The sequence below is a fragment of the Aethalodelphis obliquidens genome, unplaced genomic scaffold (genome assembly GCF_003676395.1).
Source record: "Aethalodelphis obliquidens isolate GAN/ISIS:26980383/991018 unplaced genomic scaffold, ASM367639v1 scaffold1, whole genome shotgun sequence".
NCBI classification, from domain to species: Eukaryota; Metazoa; Chordata; class Mammalia; order Artiodactyla; family Delphinidae; genus Aethalodelphis; species Aethalodelphis obliquidens.
In genome coordinates this window covers 103,784,351-103,802,808 of record NW_020837945.1, presented here as the reverse complement: position 1 = coordinate 103,802,808, position 18,458 = coordinate 103,784,351, and the positions used below count along the sequence as shown (strand labels likewise).

The window sequence follows — 18,458 nt, the reverse complement described above, 5'->3', positions numbered from 1 at the left end:
TGTGTTGGGAATACAACGTAACTGTAGTAGTCCAAATAAGAGCTAATAGTTTGGAGCAGAGTGATAGCAGGGGACATAATGAGATGCAGATTCTGAAGACTGATATATTCCGAAGATTGAATCTACAAAATGTGCTAATTAATGGGCTAGATAAGACTGTGAAAGAGAGGAAACAATGAGGAATGGAAGGTTTTTGGTCCAAGTTAAGTGAAAGATGGAACTACCATTTACTGAGATGGGGCAGACTGAATGATGAGCAGGTTTGGGGAGTAATATGACTTTTGAACATGCTAAGTTTAATATACTTATAATGAATCAAAATGAGTCAAGACGTCAGTTTGAGCCTAGGTTTCAAGGAAGAGGTTAGGACTAAAAATATCAACTTAGAAAGCTGGCTGTGTATAAATCGCATTTAAAACCAGATGATTTGATAAGATTATCTACAGAGTGAGCATAACTTCAGGCACTTTAAATATTAAGGGGCAGAGAACTAAGAAGTAACAGTCAGTGAGACAGAAGACAATAGGAATCTGTGCAAAGCTGGAATCAAGTGAAAAAAAATTACTTTTCAAGGAAGAATACATAATTAACTATGTCAAATGGTACTGACAGGTCAAATAAGATGAGGACTGAGAACCATCAGATTACTGTGTATTTACTTTATAATTTAATATGGCTTATCATCACAGAAACAATACCCCCACCCCAAATCTACTATGAATTCTGGTCTGTTTCTGTTACCGTTTATTCCCATCCCTGGACACTTAATAAGCTGAAAAATACTACCCAAGACTCAAAGCTTCTAACCCACATGTTATTTACTGCGCTACAGTACTGTACCTGAATAAGTTACAGAACCAAAGGTGAGCGCTGTTATCTACACAACACAGATTTCTCCAAATGAAAACAAACCCCACTCTCTAGCCCTTCCCTGTTCCCTTAAGCCACTATGCAAGCAGTCTTATTTCTGAGTAGGTCGTATATTTCAGGACAAGACTAAATTTGTGTAAATAATGGTTCCCCCTCCATCAATGCAGTCAATGAAGTAGACTACATTTTAACATATATATTCCCAAATTAACCACTTCTCTAAGTATGAAATTATTTTTTGAAATGTCAAATATACAAAAAAGTAGAGAAAATCATAAGATACTCATGTATCAATAAATATCACTATTTTGTCCCATTTGCTTTATTTTTTAAAGAAATAAGAATTTCTAAGTATTACAGATACTGCTGAAACCTCATTCCAACCTCAACCCTCTCCACTCCCTTTCCCCTTTTGCCTTCCCAGAAGCAACCATTTTTCTGAATTCTCATGAGTGTTTTGACTGTATATCAACACATCTATAATAGTTTTAATACATTTAACATTTAATATGAATAATATCATGCCATACACACCTTTTTGAAAAGTAACTTTAGAGCAGTTTTAAGCCCACAGAAAAACTGAACAGAAAGTACAGAGTTCCCATGTATTCCTCGTCCCTCCTCCACTATCAACATTCTGTACTAGTGTGGTACCTTTGTTACAAATGACAAACCTATGACACATCATTATCACCCAAAGTCCATAGTTTACATTAGGGTACATCCTACAGGTTTTGACAAACGTAAAATAACATGTATCTACCATTATTATAGTATCATACAGATTAGTTTCACTGCCCTAAAAATCCTCTGTACTCTGCCTACAGTCTCTGGAAACCACTGATCTTTCACTGTCTCTACACTTTTGCCTTTTCCAGAATGTCATATAGCTGGAATCATACAGGAGGTGGCCTTTTTAGATTGGCATCTTTCATTTAGTAGTATATATTTAAGCTTCTTCCATGTCTTTTAGTAGTTTGATAGAACATTTTTTCTTAGTGCTGAATAATATTCCATTGTCTCAATGTATCATAGTTTACTTACCTTCATTTGCATAAAAACCAAAGAGTGTGATTAATGAATTGTATGGTAAGAGTAAGAAACCTTGCCAAACTGCCTTTCAACGTGGCTGTACCAATTTGTATTCCCACCAGCAATGAATGAGACTTCCCCTTGCTCCACATCCTCACTAACATTGGTTGTCAAGTGTTTTTTCTTTTCTTTTTTTAAACTGTGGTAAAATACACGACATAAAACATACTATCATAATCATTTCTAACTAAAAAATTTTTATTAAAAAATGTAAAATTTGCCATCGTAATAATTCTTAAGTGAAGAGTTCAGTACATTTGCATTTTTGTGTACCCAATGTCCAAAACTCTTTTCATCTCAATAAACTGAAACCCTATAACCTATTAAACATCAACTCCCTATTTCCCCTTCCCCCCGGGCAACCATTACGCTACTTTCTGTTTCTATGAATTTTGCTATTCTAGGTACCTAATATAGGTGGAATTGTACAATTTTTGCTTTTTGTGACTTAGCATAATGGCTTCAAGTTTCACCCACATTGTAATGTGCCAGAATTTCCTTTCTTCTTAAGTCAGAATATTCCATTGCATGCATATACCACATTTTATTTGTCCATTCACCCACTGAAGGACACTTGGCTTGCTTCCACCTTTTGACTACTGCAGATAATGCTGCTATGACTATTAAGGGTACAAATACCTCTTTCAAGTCCTTTTCAATTCTTTTGGGTATATTCCGAACCCAGGAGTGGAGTTGCTGGGTCATATGGTAATTCTATTTTTAATTTTTTGAGGAATCACCATACCATTTTCCATAGTGGCTGAACAATTTTGCATTCTCACCAACAGTGTACCATGGTACCAATTTCTCCACATCTTCATCAACGCTTGTTATTTTCTGGGGTCTTTTTTTTTTTTTGATTTTGTTTTTTCAGTAGTCATTCTAATGGGTATAAGGTGGTATCCCATTGTGGTTCTGACCTGCCCATTTCCTCAATAACTAGTAATGTTGAACACCTTTTCATATGCTTGTTGGCCACTTGTATAACTTCTTTGGAGATATGTTTATTCAAATCCTTTGCCCATTTTAAAATAGAGGTTTATTTTTTTGTTATTGAGTTGTAGGAGTTCTTTATATATTCTGGATGTTAACCACATATTAGATGTGCAAGTATTTTCTCCCATTCCGCCAGTTGCCTTTTCACAATATTGACTGGGTCCTTTTATGTACAGAAATCTTAACATTTGATGTAGTCCAATTTACCTATTTTCTCTTTTGTCACCTATGCTTTTGGTGTCATATCCAAGAAATCACTGCTAGTTTCATGTCATGAAGCCTTTGTCCTACGTTTTCTTCTTAAGAGTTTTATTGTTTTGTCTTATATTTAGGCTCTTGATACATTTTGAGTTAATTTTTGTATATGGTATTAGGTTAGGGTCCAACTTCATTCTTTTGCTTGTGGATATCAAATATTCCCAGCACCATTTGTTGAAAAGACTGTCCTTTTACCACTGAATGGTCTTGGCACTCTCACCAAAAATAATTTGCCCATACATGCTAGGGTTTATTTCTGGGCTCCCCATTCTATTCCATTGGTCTATATGTCTGACTTTATGCAAGTATCACAGTTTTCATTACTGTAGCTTTGTACTAAGTTTTAAAATCAGGAAGTATGAGACCTCCAACTTTATCTTCTTTTTCAAGATTACTTTTGACTATTTGGGGCCCATTGAGATTCCACATGAATTTTAAGATGGATTTTTCTATTTCTACAAATAATACCACTGAGATTTTGATAAATCCGTAGATTTGCATTAAATCTGTAGATCACTTTGGGTAGTACAGACATTTAACAATAATAAGTCTTTCTATCCATGAACACAGTATGTCTTTCCATTTATTTGTGTCCCCTTTAATTTCTTTCAGCAACATTTTACAGTTTTCAGTGTAAAAGTTTTTCTTCTCATTGGTTAGTTTTATTCCTAAGTATTATATTCCTTTTGATGTTACTGTAAATGGGTATGCCTCTCAATTTCCTTTTCAGGTTGTTCCTTGTTAGTGTTGGTTAATTTTATATCCCACAAGACTGCGTCCCAATGGTTCTCACCCAGGGTGATTTTGCCACTCAGGGGACATTTGGTAATTTCTGGAGACAATTTTGGTTTTTACAACTTGGGGGGAAAGGGGACAGACATGCTACTGGAATCAAATGGGCAGAGGCAAGGGATGCTACTGAACATCCTACAACACAAAGGGAAGTTTCCCACAACAAAGAATTATCTGGCCCAAGATGTCAATAGTGCCAAACTTAAGAAACTTTGCTATATTCTACAATGAGTTATTCTCATTAGAACCCAAATTAAGTCCAAATATATTTCAAAATGTACACAAGAAAAAGGAAACATTCTAAAAGATTAACAGCAGTAAGATTATGGAGGATTATTTTATTTTTCCATTTTTCTAAAAAATTTCTACAATTACCATGCCATTACCATTTCAAGAGAAAAAAATTAACTTGGGACTTTCCTGGTGGTCCAGTGGGTAAGACTCTGAGCTCCCAATACAGGGGGGCCAGGTTTGATCTCTGGTCCGGGAACTAGATTCTACATGCATGCCACAACTAAGAAGCCGGCATGCCGCAACTAAGAAGCCCACATGCTGCAATGTAGATCCCACGTGCCGCAACGAAGATCCAGTGCAGCCAAAATAAATAAATATTTTTAAAAAGAGAGAAAAATTAACTTGATTTGAAAAATTTGATTTAGTCACTAATTCTAATCAGAGTACATGACTCTCTTTTTTGTTTTTTCTTTTTTAAAGTTGCATTTGATTTCCACAAGTATTTATTTAAGTGCCACTTATCTGCCAGGCTCTGTGACAAGAATTAAGAATAGAGTGGTATACAAAATAGACAAGGTTCATACTCTCAGGGAGCTTATAGTCTGATGGGAGAATTTAACATTGAGTAAATACACTAACAAATTATAATACGTATTCTCAAGGAAAACAACAGGGGGATTTAACTTTCAACTAGCCTCTTCAGGGATGGCCTCTAAGTAAATGATATTGAAGATTCAAAAGATGAGAAATAACCAGGCAGGCGAAGGAAAGGGGATGAAGAAAAAGGAACTGGGAAGGGCATTCTGACAGAGCAGCATGTGTGAAAGGCCTGGAGAGGGCTATTAATGTGTTAGAGTTAGAGGAATTAAAAGAAGATGAGTGAGAGCATAGTATAAAGGAGATAATAAGTGAGAGAGGTAGGAGAAGGAGACAGGGACAAGATTTGGCAACGCCTTAAAGGTCTCAGTAAGGAGTTTGAAAGCTAAATGTGGTGGGATGCAACTGAAGCAGAGGAGAAGCGTTGATATGATTTACTTATTTTTTAAAAGAACCACGCTGGTTATTTTATGAATTAGAGCAGAGCAACAGCAGAAATAAGGCAACCACTGTAGAGATGAGGTAATAATGATTTGCCCCAGATTTGAACAGTGAGTACAAAGCGAACAGAAAAGTAAGAATGGAGTGACATTGACTAAATAACGTCATACTTACAACCTTATCATAGAGAAACTTCTCTTTCCAGGGATGTTGCTGCAAAGCCAGCAAAGGATGTTACTTATGTGACACCCCCCTTCCCCACACCACAGCTGACTGGTGGAGGAGGTGAAGGGGAAAAGCCAATCCATAAACAGGCCAGCAGTAAAAACAATCTGCCTCAGTTTGGGCAGAGCTTATCAGCATAAGCAGATTCTCTCAGTAATTCAACACGAAAATTATATAAAGACTAAGAGAGTCAGTACCCAGGAAAAATAAAATTTAGTAGCTGAATTAGTGGCTGGCAGAGCAGTAGAGCAAAGATCCATGAATTCCTACCAAGATACTCCTACCTGAAATATCTGGGATAATGTGAGAACTGGTTCCTTAATGTTCCTAACACCCCACCCTTATTTGATATAGTCTGAATAAGGGTGTTCCTTGCATTCTCTCTCTTTTTTTTTTGGCCACATAGCGCAGCTTGTGGGATCTTAATTCCCCGACCAGGGACTGAACCCAGGCCTCTCTGCAGTGAAAGCACCAAGTCCTAACCACTGGACAGCCAAGGAAGTCCCTATTCCTTGCATTTTTAAAAGCTTAATCAAAGAAAGTATCCACTAAAGTGGGATTTTAATTTTACAGAAATTGAGGCTAAAAAAATTATTATAAAGCTTTCCTGATGGCATATAGCTCATGAGATGCAATCCTAGGTCTTCTCATTCTAATAATCAACCTTTTCCACAAATCTTAAGGGAAGAGTTATTGGATGCCAAACATTTAGGATATCCTTTCCTTTCAAATTTAAGGTATGTTATTTATTATAAATTTGACTTTAGGAAAGAAAGATAAGGGATCTACTACAACACTAGCTCACAGTGGTTAAATATCACCACAGGGTCAGTTTACAGCAGGGATCTGAGAAATCTTGACCTTCTAGAATGTAAAACTGATGAGAATAGGAATTTAGCCTGTGTTATTCATTGCTCTAGCCTCACTGCTTACAACAGAAGCTCAGACACAGAAACTGAGTAATTACTTGCTGAACAAATGAATTCAATACAGGTAAGGATAGATGAAAAGTGAGTGAAAAAGAGCTGCCAAGAGTTCACCTGTGACCCTTAGGTAGTAGAAAGTTGCCACAAGCCCTACTTATTTCTCTTAATTAAGCTACAACTTTAGTGAGATATAATTCACATACTATACAATTCACTCATTTAAAGTGTAAAATTCTGTCATTTTTAGTATATTCACAAAGTTGCACATCAATCACCACCATCCAATTCCAGATCATATTCTTCACCACAAAAAGCCCTATACCTATTAGCAGCCAGTCCCCATGTGCCCCTTGTCCCAAGGCCTTGGCAACCACTAATCAACTTTGTCTCTTTGGATTTGCCTATCCTGGACATTTCGTATAAATGTAATTACAGAATATGTGAACTTTTGTGACTGGCTTCTTAGCATTTTTTCAAGGTTCATCCAGGTAGTAGCATGTAGCAGTACTTCATTCCTTTTTATGGTAGAATAATATTCCACTGTATGCATATCCAGGTTTTGTTTATCAATTCATCAGTTGATGGACATTTGGGTTGTTTCCATGTTTTGCCTATTTTAGATAATGCTACTATGAACATTCATGTACAAGTTTTTGTGCAGACACTTGTTTTCAATTCTTTTGGGTTTTATACCTAGGAGTGGAACTGCTGGGTCACATATTAACCCTTTAACTTTTTAAGGAACTGCCAAACTGCATTCCAAAGTAGCTGCACCATTTTACATTCTCATCAGCCATATATGAGGGTTCCACTTTCTCCACATCCTCATCAACACCTGTTATTGTCTATCTTTTTGCTTACAGCTATGCTAGTAGGTGTGAAGTGGTATCTCATTATGGTTTTCAGCTTAATGACTAATGCTGTTGGATCATACATTTTATTTGTTTATTGGTCCTAAATAAGCTTTGTCATAATTTAAAGACAATACCATTTTAAAGCTGGAGAACAAAAGGGAATTGGGAAAACTTATTCAAGACATTAAGAGAAAAAAGTGTGAAGACTCTGATATAAGACGTTTGAGAAAACAGTTGATCAACAATGAACTCAATTCTGTAGCTATACCTGTGAACACCTCTACATAATAGTCAAAGGCAAAATAAGAAACCATTCTACATCTGTATTGGATGGTAGTGCTTTATAATTTTGTCTTCAACAGGTTTTTTCTTCCGTTCTTCTTACTCTAACAGACAGACCCCTCATTCTTCTGAGAAACCTGTGTTTTAAGTGGAGGTACCAACACCCTCCCCCAACAAAAGCAACCCCCCCACACACACAGCTGGCCTACGGCACATGACTTTGTGCTGGCCAATCACAGAACCACATTCCTCTGCCCACAGTGATTAATTCAGGCGTAAGTATGCAATCAAATCTTGATCAATCAGAGTCCTCCCTAGACTTTCATTAGAACTCTTATAATGTGAGCTATGTCTTAGCTATGAACTTACTGGGTTATGAGAGCCAGATTCCCCCACTTTGCTTTAACTAATTTTAGCTGGGTTTCTGTTCCCCAAAACAAAACTGTTAATATTAAAAAATCAGCTCTTTCAGCCTAAAGCTATCAGACCTAACTTTTAATATCAACATTATGGAAAAAGTTTATGGTATTTAAAGCCACTATTCTAAACAAAGAAAATATTGGGTTTCATAATTACTAAAGAACCAAGAGTAATGTAACAATTATTCAAAAATCTTAAGACTTTATTTTGCTTTTTTTCTTTTCTGGACCTGCAACAGCTGAAAGTGGCTAAAGAGGAACAGGGGAATAGGCAGGATGAGTGGCAAAAAGGTTAGGGTCATTTAATACAACCAGGTAGAGACTAGCTGTAGGGCCTTCAGGATACAACTACTGTAACTAAATTCACATAACACTTACTTTAAGGAACCATACATGCTGTAAAAACTGAAACAAGTATTATGAGTAGATACTGGGCAACTAAAGCTTTCATTTAAAGAACTAGAAACTGAGACAGAACATAATTTGCTTTCTAATATTAAAAATATGTCTATCACCAAATTATGAAACACCACATTATCTTAAGATTCTGACTTTTGTTAATACAAATTTAAAGAAATTTCAGGTTTGCCAAAATACACCATTATTGAAAATGTAATTTACATTAAGTTCAATGTAAATTAAATTTAGGATAAAAGTGATAGCTAATCAAATTTTGTCCTAACAGTAAATAAACAGTAACAGAAAACAGTTTAGCATTGTAAATAATCAAGCTAATCTTGTAGTACCAGTAAATGTCTATGGCCTTAAACCACTTTTCATTACGTGTACCAAATAATGTGAATCAGAGCTATTTTCTGGTTAAATTTACAGTCTTACAGGACAACGGTTACAAAATCTTCATAAAGTATTTACTAACCTACTTACAACACAGGATTAGAGAAATGAAGTCAGAAACTGGTAATTTTGTGACAATTTGGTTAAGCATGCAGGAGAAAGTAGGCTTTCACTTGAGTGCTAATGAAGGGAAAAAGAAGCCTTCTCCAATTCATGTGATGTGATGTGAATTACGGTGCACAGTGGTACAAAAGGAACTGCAAACAAAATGTTAATCTGACAGGGAACACAGGGGGTTATCTGGATGTAATGTATGATGAAGCAAGTTGGTAGAAATAAAAACAGCCACCATTCACTCTACCTGCACTATATGCCATGCACTATTAAGCATTTAAGTAGTTTAAAGAGATTAAGTTAACTTCCATAACTATTAAATAGAGGAACTAGGGTTCAAATCCAGGTGTGACTCCATAGTCCATGTTATTTAACTGTGATACTGTAAAGCCCTTCAAGAGTCTTTTATTAATTAAAAGTGACAATCACCTATAACAGAAGCAACAATAATAACACAGACAGTGATTCTCAAAGTGTGGTCAGTGGGCCCCTGTGGGGACACTGAGACCTTTTCAGAGGGTCCACAAGGTCAAAACTATTTTCTTAAATTACTACTACTAATTTTTTTTTTATTATGTTAACATTTGCACTGTACTGCACTGCAATGGGTAAAGCCGCTGGTGCTTTACCATGAATTAAGGCAATGTCACCAAGCTGTAATAATAGTCATTGTGTTTCAGTTAAAAAGAAAAAAAGACTGTTCACCGAAGAATGTCCTTGATGAGGGGCTTCCCTGGTGGTGTAGTGGTTAAGAATCCTCCTGCCAATGCAGGGGACACGGGTTCAAGCCCTGGTCCGGGAAGATCCCACATCCCGCAAAGCAACTAAGCCCGTGCGCCACAACTATTGAGCCTGTGCTCTAGAGCCCGCGTGCCACAACTACTGATGCTTGTGCACCTACAGCCCGTGCTCCACAACAAGAGAAGTCACTGCAATGAGAATCCCGCGCACCGCAACGAAAAGTAGCTGCCGCTCACTGCAACTAGAGAAAGCCCATGCACAGCAACAAAGACCCAACGCAGCCAAAAATAAACAAAATAATTTTTTTAAAAAGAGAAAAAAATGTTAAAAAAAAAGAATAATGTCCTTGATGAAACAGTAAAAAAATTACTTTTATTAAAAACCGGCCTTTTGGGCTTCCCTGGTGGCGCAGTGGTTGAGAGTCCACCTGCTGATGCAGGGGACACAGGTTCGTGCCCCGGGTCCGGGAAGATCCCACGTGCCGCGGAGCGGCTGGGCCCGTGAGCCATGGCCGCTGAGCCTGCGCATCCAGAGCCTGTGCTCCACAACGGGAGAGGCCACAGCAGTGAGAGGCCTGCGTACCACAAAAAAAAAAGGCCTTTTCTTTCTAAAATTTTGTGATGAAATGGGGATTACACATAAACCATTTCTACAGCATACCCCCTTCTGCAGCAGGATGACTGACTGTTTCAGGAAAAAGTATTTGTGGGACTGTTTAAGTTGCTAATTGAACTAGCCACTTTTTTCATGGAACATCACTTTTACTTGAAAGAACAACTGAGAGACAAATTATGGCTATTCAGAAAGTGTCTGGCAGATGTTTTCACAAAAATGAGCAAAGTGAACTTATGGCTTCAAGGAAAACAACTTAAAGTATTTCTTGCTAATGACAAAATTTGAGCTTTCAAGTGAAGATAAGAATTTTGGAAAACTTGTATCTACCACTGTGAGCTTGACAGATTACCAATATTTAAGATTTTTCTGATGAGCTACGTGGCAATGCTAATAATTGTGAATTTTCATTGTAAAATAAATGTGTCAGCATTCGGAAGATCTACACAACTCAGTGAACTAATATTTTCCAAATGACCAATACATGATGTTACAAAATCAGCCATGTCCAAGTGCAAGGCAGACCAATGAATTTTAATGTAACAAAGTAAGAAAAGTTTACTAATATGGCTTCAGATTCCACAATGCAACTAACTTTTAAGAAAGTGTTATTTCTGGAGTTTTGGTATATATGGTATGATATGGTATATCAAAGAATAATTTCCTTAATTATCTGAAAAGGCTATTAAACGTTCCTCCCTTTTCCAACTGCCTACTGTGTGAAATTGGATGTTCCTCATATACTTCAACCAAAGAACATACCAAAAGATTGAATTCAGAAATAGATATGATATGAGGGGGCTTCCCTGGTGGCACAGTGGTTAAGAATCCGCCTGCCAATGCAGGGGACACAGGTTCGAGCCCTGGTCCGGGAAGATTCCACATGCCGCGTAGCAACAAAGCCCGTGTGCCACAACTACTGAAGCCTGTGTGCCTGGAGCCTGTGCTCCGCAACAGGAGAAGCCACCGCAATGAGAAGCCCTCGCACTACAATGAAGAGTAGCCCCCGCTCGCGGGAACTAGAGAAATCTCGTACACAGCAACAGAAGACCCAACGCAGCCAAAAAATAAGTAAATGAAATAAATCTAAAAAAGAAAAAAAAAAGAAACAGATATGAGAATTCAGCTATCTTTACTTGAGCCAAACATTAAAGAGACTCAAAAAAATGTTAAACATGGCCACTCTTCTCACCAAATTTTTTGGGTTTTGAAAAATAAGTTATCTTCGGTTAGAAATTTATGTTTATATGAAACAGCTTTGGGACCTCCCTGGTAACGCAGTGGTTAAGAATCACCTGCCAAGGCAGGGGACATGAGTTCGAGCCCTGATTCGGGAAGATCCCACATGCCGTGCTACAATTAAGCCCGTGCACCACAACTACTGAGTCTGCGCTCTAGAGCTCGCGAGCCACAACTACTGAGCCCATGTGCCACAACTACTGAAGCTTGTGTGCCTAGAGCCCATGCTCCGCAACGAGAAGCCACCGCAATGAGAAGCCCGCACACCACAACAAAGAGTAGCCCCTACTCGCCACGCGCGCACAGCAACGAAGACCCAAAGCAGCCAAAAATAAATAAATAAATAAATTTATTTTTTTTAAAAACAGCTTTATTAGTGTTATTTTTGAGTTAATATTTTTTAAAATTCTTACTTTTAGTTTCTAAAATGGTAAAAATTGATATTAATAGAAACTCCCAAATAAAGCTTTTTAAAAAAATTTTTTTTAAATACATTTATTTACTTTTGGCTGCATTGCGTCTTCGTTGCTGCACGTGGGCTTTCTCTAGTTGCAGCCAGCAGGGGCTACCCTTTCTTGTGGTGCATGGGCTTCTCACTGTGGTGGCTTCTCTTGTTGCAGAGCACAGGCTCTAGGCACACAGGCTTCATTAGTTGTGGCACGCAGGCTCAGAAGTTGTGGCTCGCAGGCTCTAGAGCACAGGCTCAGTAGCTGTGGTGCACGGGCTTTGTTGCTCCGTGGCATGTGGGATCTTCCCGGACCAGGGCTCGAACCCGTGTCCCCTGAATTGGCAGGCGGACTCTTAACCACTGTGCCACCAGGGAAGTCCCCCAAATAAAGCTTTTTGAGGGTCCTTATTTTTTAACCGTATAAATGGGTCTTGAGCCCCAAAGCTCTGAAAATTTCTGAACTAGGACCATAACAAGCACATATATATTATCCTTATTTAGTAGGTGCCAATATAAAGATTGTTTTCATTTTATCTGTGGAAGAAAGGAGTCTCCCTCATCCCTGTCTTATTAAACCTAAATGGAAAGCACAGTAAGTAAATAGATTGTGTTCTCTAGTTTAAAGTCCACAAATAAAACACAACTTCCAAAAAGATCTCTGGTTTAAAAAAAAAAAAAAGGAAACAACACTTACTGAATGCCTATTATACCCCAAGTACTATGCTAGGTGCTTTCACATATAGCCTTTTAATCAACTTTGAGATCTGTATTAAGGCTGAGAGAAGTTAAAGGGAGGTAATATAGTACAGTACAAATAGTATTGACTTCACTTTGACATTCCTGAGTTAAGACCATTCCCTTGAATGTTATGCTATTATGTCACTTAACTCTAGAATTTTTTTCTTTACATAATAATACTTCCTACTTACATGACTGAGAGAAATGAGAATACAATTAAAAGCAAATACAGTAGATGCTCAAGAAGTTAGTTCCCTTTAATCAGACTTCTGCTCTGTTCCAAAACTAAACCAGTGAGTACCACAATCATTGTTCAAGGTTAGACTTGACAAGCTCTCATTTCACCATTATAGGCCTCAAGTAGATGAATAATGCTCCAGCAAACATTTAAAAATATCTTAAGGACCCACAACCACTATCAGATATAAGAGATCAATGTTTAAAAATTACCTACACATTTTTCCTAAAGTTGTTTCATTCTTTCAAAGCTAAATCACTCCTACAACTCTTCCCAATCTTGTTACATGCACATGTGACATACTAGTCTCTATGAAAAATGACATCTTGATATCTCTAAGAAAATTATCAATGAAGCAATTCTGAAATGGGTTGCCTCATAAACTAGGAAAGCTGAAAGGAAGCACAAAAACAATTATTTAATTCCCACCTATATTTCTATCAGATATTTCATATTGTCACATGCTTGGACTATTATATGAAAAATTAGACAGTGGTTATTTTAAGTATAGTAAATATGTTCCAAGATTTGTGATGAGAGAGGTCAGTCTCTAAAAGTTAACAAGACTTAATAGCTTAACAATGTCTTTCACCCTGTACAGTTTAACAAATCACCAAGGCCATTTCTAAACAATAAAACAGCTGATCAATTTATTAAACTCTTGCCAACCAAGCAACTATTTTTTCCTGAAGTTCAAGCTGACTTCATATTTGATGCTCTATGGACAATGACAAGTTTCCAATTATGTAGCATTTTAGTATTCTTTTATTTTTTAGGGTAAGTATTTTTCTTAAAGTAGTGTTTTTATAAGATCTAATTATTTTTCTAACATAACTTATGCTCTATTCAATCCTGGATAACCTCAGAACTTCTATAAAAATTATGCAGGCTTATTATTAAGTCTCTGAGAGAATTCCCTCTCTACTTTTAAAACATAAGCTAGATGAGATTAATTTGCTTTATTCTGACACATTTTTTTAATTTGAAATTTGGTCACTACCCATTTCCTGTGTTGCACTGTGCATACCCAGCTATGGTTACTATCTCAAACTAATAATGATGATCCTCTACCACACTGCACAAAAGGAACCACACCCTGAATGTCATCTGACAGTTCCTACAAGTTATTTTAAATGGATACTGACATATAACTTCTTTAATGCTTTTATCTTTCAAGAAGTTAGCATGACCATATTTTGGAGGAGCCAGAATGGTAGAATGTTAACACAGGAATAACTATCAGACTGAAGGCTATGGTATCAGTTTCAATTCCAACACTTAGAAATTCTGACTTTACAAGGGTCACTAATTCCCTGTGACCAAACTGCCCTTCAATGAGCAATTACATCTCTCTACATTAAAAATGTTCCCATTAATTTTAAGTTCAACATAACTTATATATGCACAAAGAGAAAAAACAAAGAGCCAACTGCAAATAAGGGAGTTAGAGAATCAGTTCCACTGAATCCTATTAAATCTCCTTCCTCCCCCTAAGAAAAGCTGAAGGTGATAAATGCTCAGAGAATTGCCAGGCATCTTCCTAACATTAACCTATTAATCTTCACAACACTCATGGAGCAGATGTCAAGGACCTCTAGTTTTACAGATAAAAGAACCCTAAGACTAACTGATTCTCCCAAAGTCACACACAGTTAAGAGATTAGATTAAACTAAACTCTTAAGACTCTGTACTCATCATAATTTGGAATCAAACAATGTTAGATCAAACCAAGAAATGTTCTAATTATCTCATGCTATCCTCTATATCCATGCTATCCAATAAGGTAGCCACTAGCCATATGCAGCTATTAAGAACCTGAAATGTAGCTAGCCCAAATTGAGATACACTGTAAGTGTAAAAGACAGACCAGATTTTGAAGACTAGTATGAAAAGAAGAACATGAAACATCTCATTAAATTTTTTTACACTGATTACATGTTGAAATGGTATTTTGGATATACCGGATTAAATAAAATTTCACTAGACAGCACTGGTCCATACTTCTTTTCAAAGACCTTCCAATGAAACATGTCACTGTAAGATCAACCAAAAAGCAATATTTTCTTAGAATTTGTTGTAGCACAATACAGAAACCATATTTTGAGGGAGGAGGAAATGGGCATAATTAGTATTTTGAGGGACACAGGCATATATGTATGAATAGAGACACAAAATAGGCCTTCTAGTGTTCTCTAAGGATAATAAAAGATATTTCTATCTCATTGCAGGCATATGTGACAGAATAAATCACAAGTGAGGAGAGAGTATGACTTTCCCTTAAAGTCATATTCCATTTCCTTATGTGGAAATGTGAAAATATTCATATTCCTAATGCACACACAGGGTTATCAAAGTCACAAGGATGCCCATAAGGCACAATGAACTTCTCAAAAAAAATTTACCTAATGTGTATTTATAATTATTTTTTAAAAAGTCACATATCATAATATTGTTCTAATATAGAATCAACACAATCTTATTCTGACTAAAATAATAAGAGATACACAGTAAGGGGAAACATGAGTTCAAAAAATAAGGATCACCTGAAAATAGTTTGGCAACTCCACATAAAGTTACCATGTGTGTTTTGTGACGACCTAGAGGGGTGGGATAGGGAGGGTGGGAGGGAGATGCAAGAGGGAGGGGATATGGGGATATATGTATACATATAGCCGATTCACTTTGTTATACAGCAGAAACTAACACAACATTGTAAAGCAATTATACTCCAATAAAGATGTTTAATAAATAAATAAAGTTACCATATGACCCACTAATTCCACACCTAGGTGTATAAGCAAAGAGAAATGAAAACACAGGTCTACACAAAAATGTGTAGATGAATGTTCAGAGCAGCATTATGCGTAATAGTTAAAAAGTGGAAACAATGCAAAAGTCTATCAAATGATGAATGAATAAACAAAATGTAGTATATCCACACACTGGAATATTCAGCTATGAAAGCGAATGAAGCACTAATACATTCTAGTTACAGAGTGTATGAACCTTGAAAACATTATGCTACCTAAAAGAAGCAAGTCACAAAAGATCACATATTGTATAACTCCATTTATATGAAATATCCAGAATAGGCATATCTAAAAAGACAAAGAGTGACTGCTAGTGAGTTTGGGTTTCTTTTGGGGGTGATGAAAATGTCCTAAGACTGACTGTGCTGATGGCTGCACAACTATGTGAAAACACCAAAAGCCACTTCAAATGGGTGAACTGTATGGTATCTGAATTACATCTCAGCGAAGATGTTAAAAAAAAAAAAAAAGCGCAGCCAGAAATGTAGAGGGGAAAAGGATCAGAAGGACTGTCAAGCATTTAACTGCTATTTCTCTGGATGTTTGTAACTTTGTGGTATTTATGTTTTTAGCTTTTGTAATTTGTGATTTTTTCCCTCATTTTCAATATTAATACTGGTCAAAAAAATGTTTAATCACATCATTACACAACTAGGTAAACTTAATGAAAGTCGTAAGTTCTACATTTAAATGGCAATTTCTATAGCATATGAATTATCTCAATAAAGATGCTGAAATTTCACTTCAACTAGGAAATAGTCCCTCAAACTAGGAAACCCACTAAGACAGCACTAACTGCCTTGGAAAGTAAATGGCTTTGTGGAAAGTCCAAAAGACAGTTACTATCTCAGTCAAGCAAATGCTCAAAGTTCAGAAACAGATGATGGGAACTTGAAGATCTCAGTATAAAAAAGTACAAAGAAACAACATAAAAAATACTACTTGACCACTTTCTCTTAAAAGCTAACCTCCTGATTCAGATGCAGAATGGAAAACAGAAACAAACAAAAACCCCTATTTACCTAGACGCCTAAACCTGAAGGGAAGAAGTCTTCTATTAAAAATCTGTGATGTGGGTGTGTGCTTAACCCACACACCTTATGTAGCCTAAGAACCTCAGGGGCAGCTGTTACTTAAGATAATGAAGGTTGCTTTTCACCCTTTTCAAATAATAAAACGTGATGGTGCCACTCCACGGCCCACCCCATCCCCCGCTACCACCACCACCGGCAGGTGGAGGGAAAGGATACTGCAGACTAGAGGATGACAGCTTTGTATAACCCTTTGGACTCTATATGTAAGAACGCAGCTGGTGGTCTCTCAGGAGGGGGTAAAGAGATTTGTGAACAAGCTGAAATAAGGGGTATCCTTTGCCTGGAAGAGGGCACACCGTGAGCCACATCTTGAATCAGCTATATCCATAGTAAAACACAGGCCGCTGGAAGGCACTGTTAGCATCACCAGGATGGCCTCTCACGCCGGGGGTGTTTTTTTTCAACGGAGAAGTTGACTCCTGTAGTTTGGAATACTGGGGGGAGGCAGGGGTAAAGCGGGAGTCGGGAAGACCAAAGAAAATGCCTTTAAGTGGAGACGACTCGGGCCTCACTGAGGAAGTTCCGAGACTCACTCGGTCGCCACACGCTAGTCCCCCCCTCCACCTCCCACCGCCCTCCTGCCCGCGGCGCCCGACGTCGGTGGGGGAACGAGAGCCGGAATCTCCGCCGCTACCGGGATGGGGGCCGCAGCCCGGCCCTGGCAGCGCGGCACACACACGCCTCCTCCGCACTCGCCGCGCCCGGCCTCCCCGCCGCGCGGCCCAGCCCCTCGCACCCGAGCCGGGCCGGCTCCTCGGGGCAGGCCTAGGCCGCGCCGGCGGTACCCCGGCACCTCGCTCCCCGGCGGAGGCGGACCAGGCCCGACACAAACTTCCCGGCGCGTTAGCACAGGCGTCACGGACGGGCCGGCCCCCAGCGCCATTCCCCCGCGGCCCGGCGGCGGCTCCCGCCCCTACTCCCCACACTCCGAGTCCCGGCGTAGATCGACCCGAGGCCCACAGCCCCCACCCCTCCGGCGCCCCCGAGTTTACCTCCAAGTCGCGGCCTTTGTTCTTGAAATTCTTGAGCCGTTGGTTGTCCAGTTTCTCGTTGTCCGCCATGGCCGGGCCGGTGACTCCTTCCCCCGCCCGGGCCCCGCGGGATCCGCCCCAACCACCACGCCGCACCGACACTCCCAGGAACCGGGCCGCCGCCTGAGCTGCTGTGCCCGCCGCGGCGTCGCTTCCTTCCTCCTCTCACCTGCCTCCGCCGCGGCCTTCTCCTCGTCTCCCCGCCCGTTTCCCTCCCCCCCCCCCCCGCCCTAACCCCAGCGCGACCGCAGCTCCCGCTAAGACAACTGCCGGGCCGGGCGGCGGCAACGGCGGCGGAATGTGCTGCCGGCTGCGAGGGGGAGGAAGCCTCGATCTGAGGGCCCCGGCGCCGCGGCCACGCCCATCGCCGCCAGCCCAGCTCGCCGATTGGCCAACCAGACTCCCGTGCGTTCAACCAATCAGAAAGAACGATGGAGAGCGGGGGCGGAAGAGCGAACGGAAAGAGAAAGCGGGCGACGCTGGGAGGAAGGGGCCGGGGCCGGGGCCTGGCCCCGGAGGGGAGGGGCGCGGCGGGGGCAGAGCCGGGAGGGACCACGTGCCCCCGGAGCAACGGAGAGGAAGCGAAAAAGAATTAGAGGCGGGAAGGGGAA

General features: G+C 39.3%; 1 protein-coding gene across 1 annotated transcript in view; it reads right to left on the bottom strand.

Annotated features, from left to right (window-relative positions):
- Positions 1-18,022, bottom strand: part of KPNA4 (karyopherin subunit alpha 4) — a 55,499-nt gene extending 37,477 nt beyond the window's left edge. Inside the window, exon 1 of the mRNA XM_027112887.1 lies at positions 17,809-18,022. Within this exon, the coding sequence (XP_026968688.1) occupies positions 17,809-17,877 (69 nt within the window). The 5' untranslated portion in view covers positions 17,878-18,022. The remainder of the gene's footprint in view (positions 1-17,808) is intronic.
- Positions 18,023-18,458: the final 436 nt, after the last annotated feature.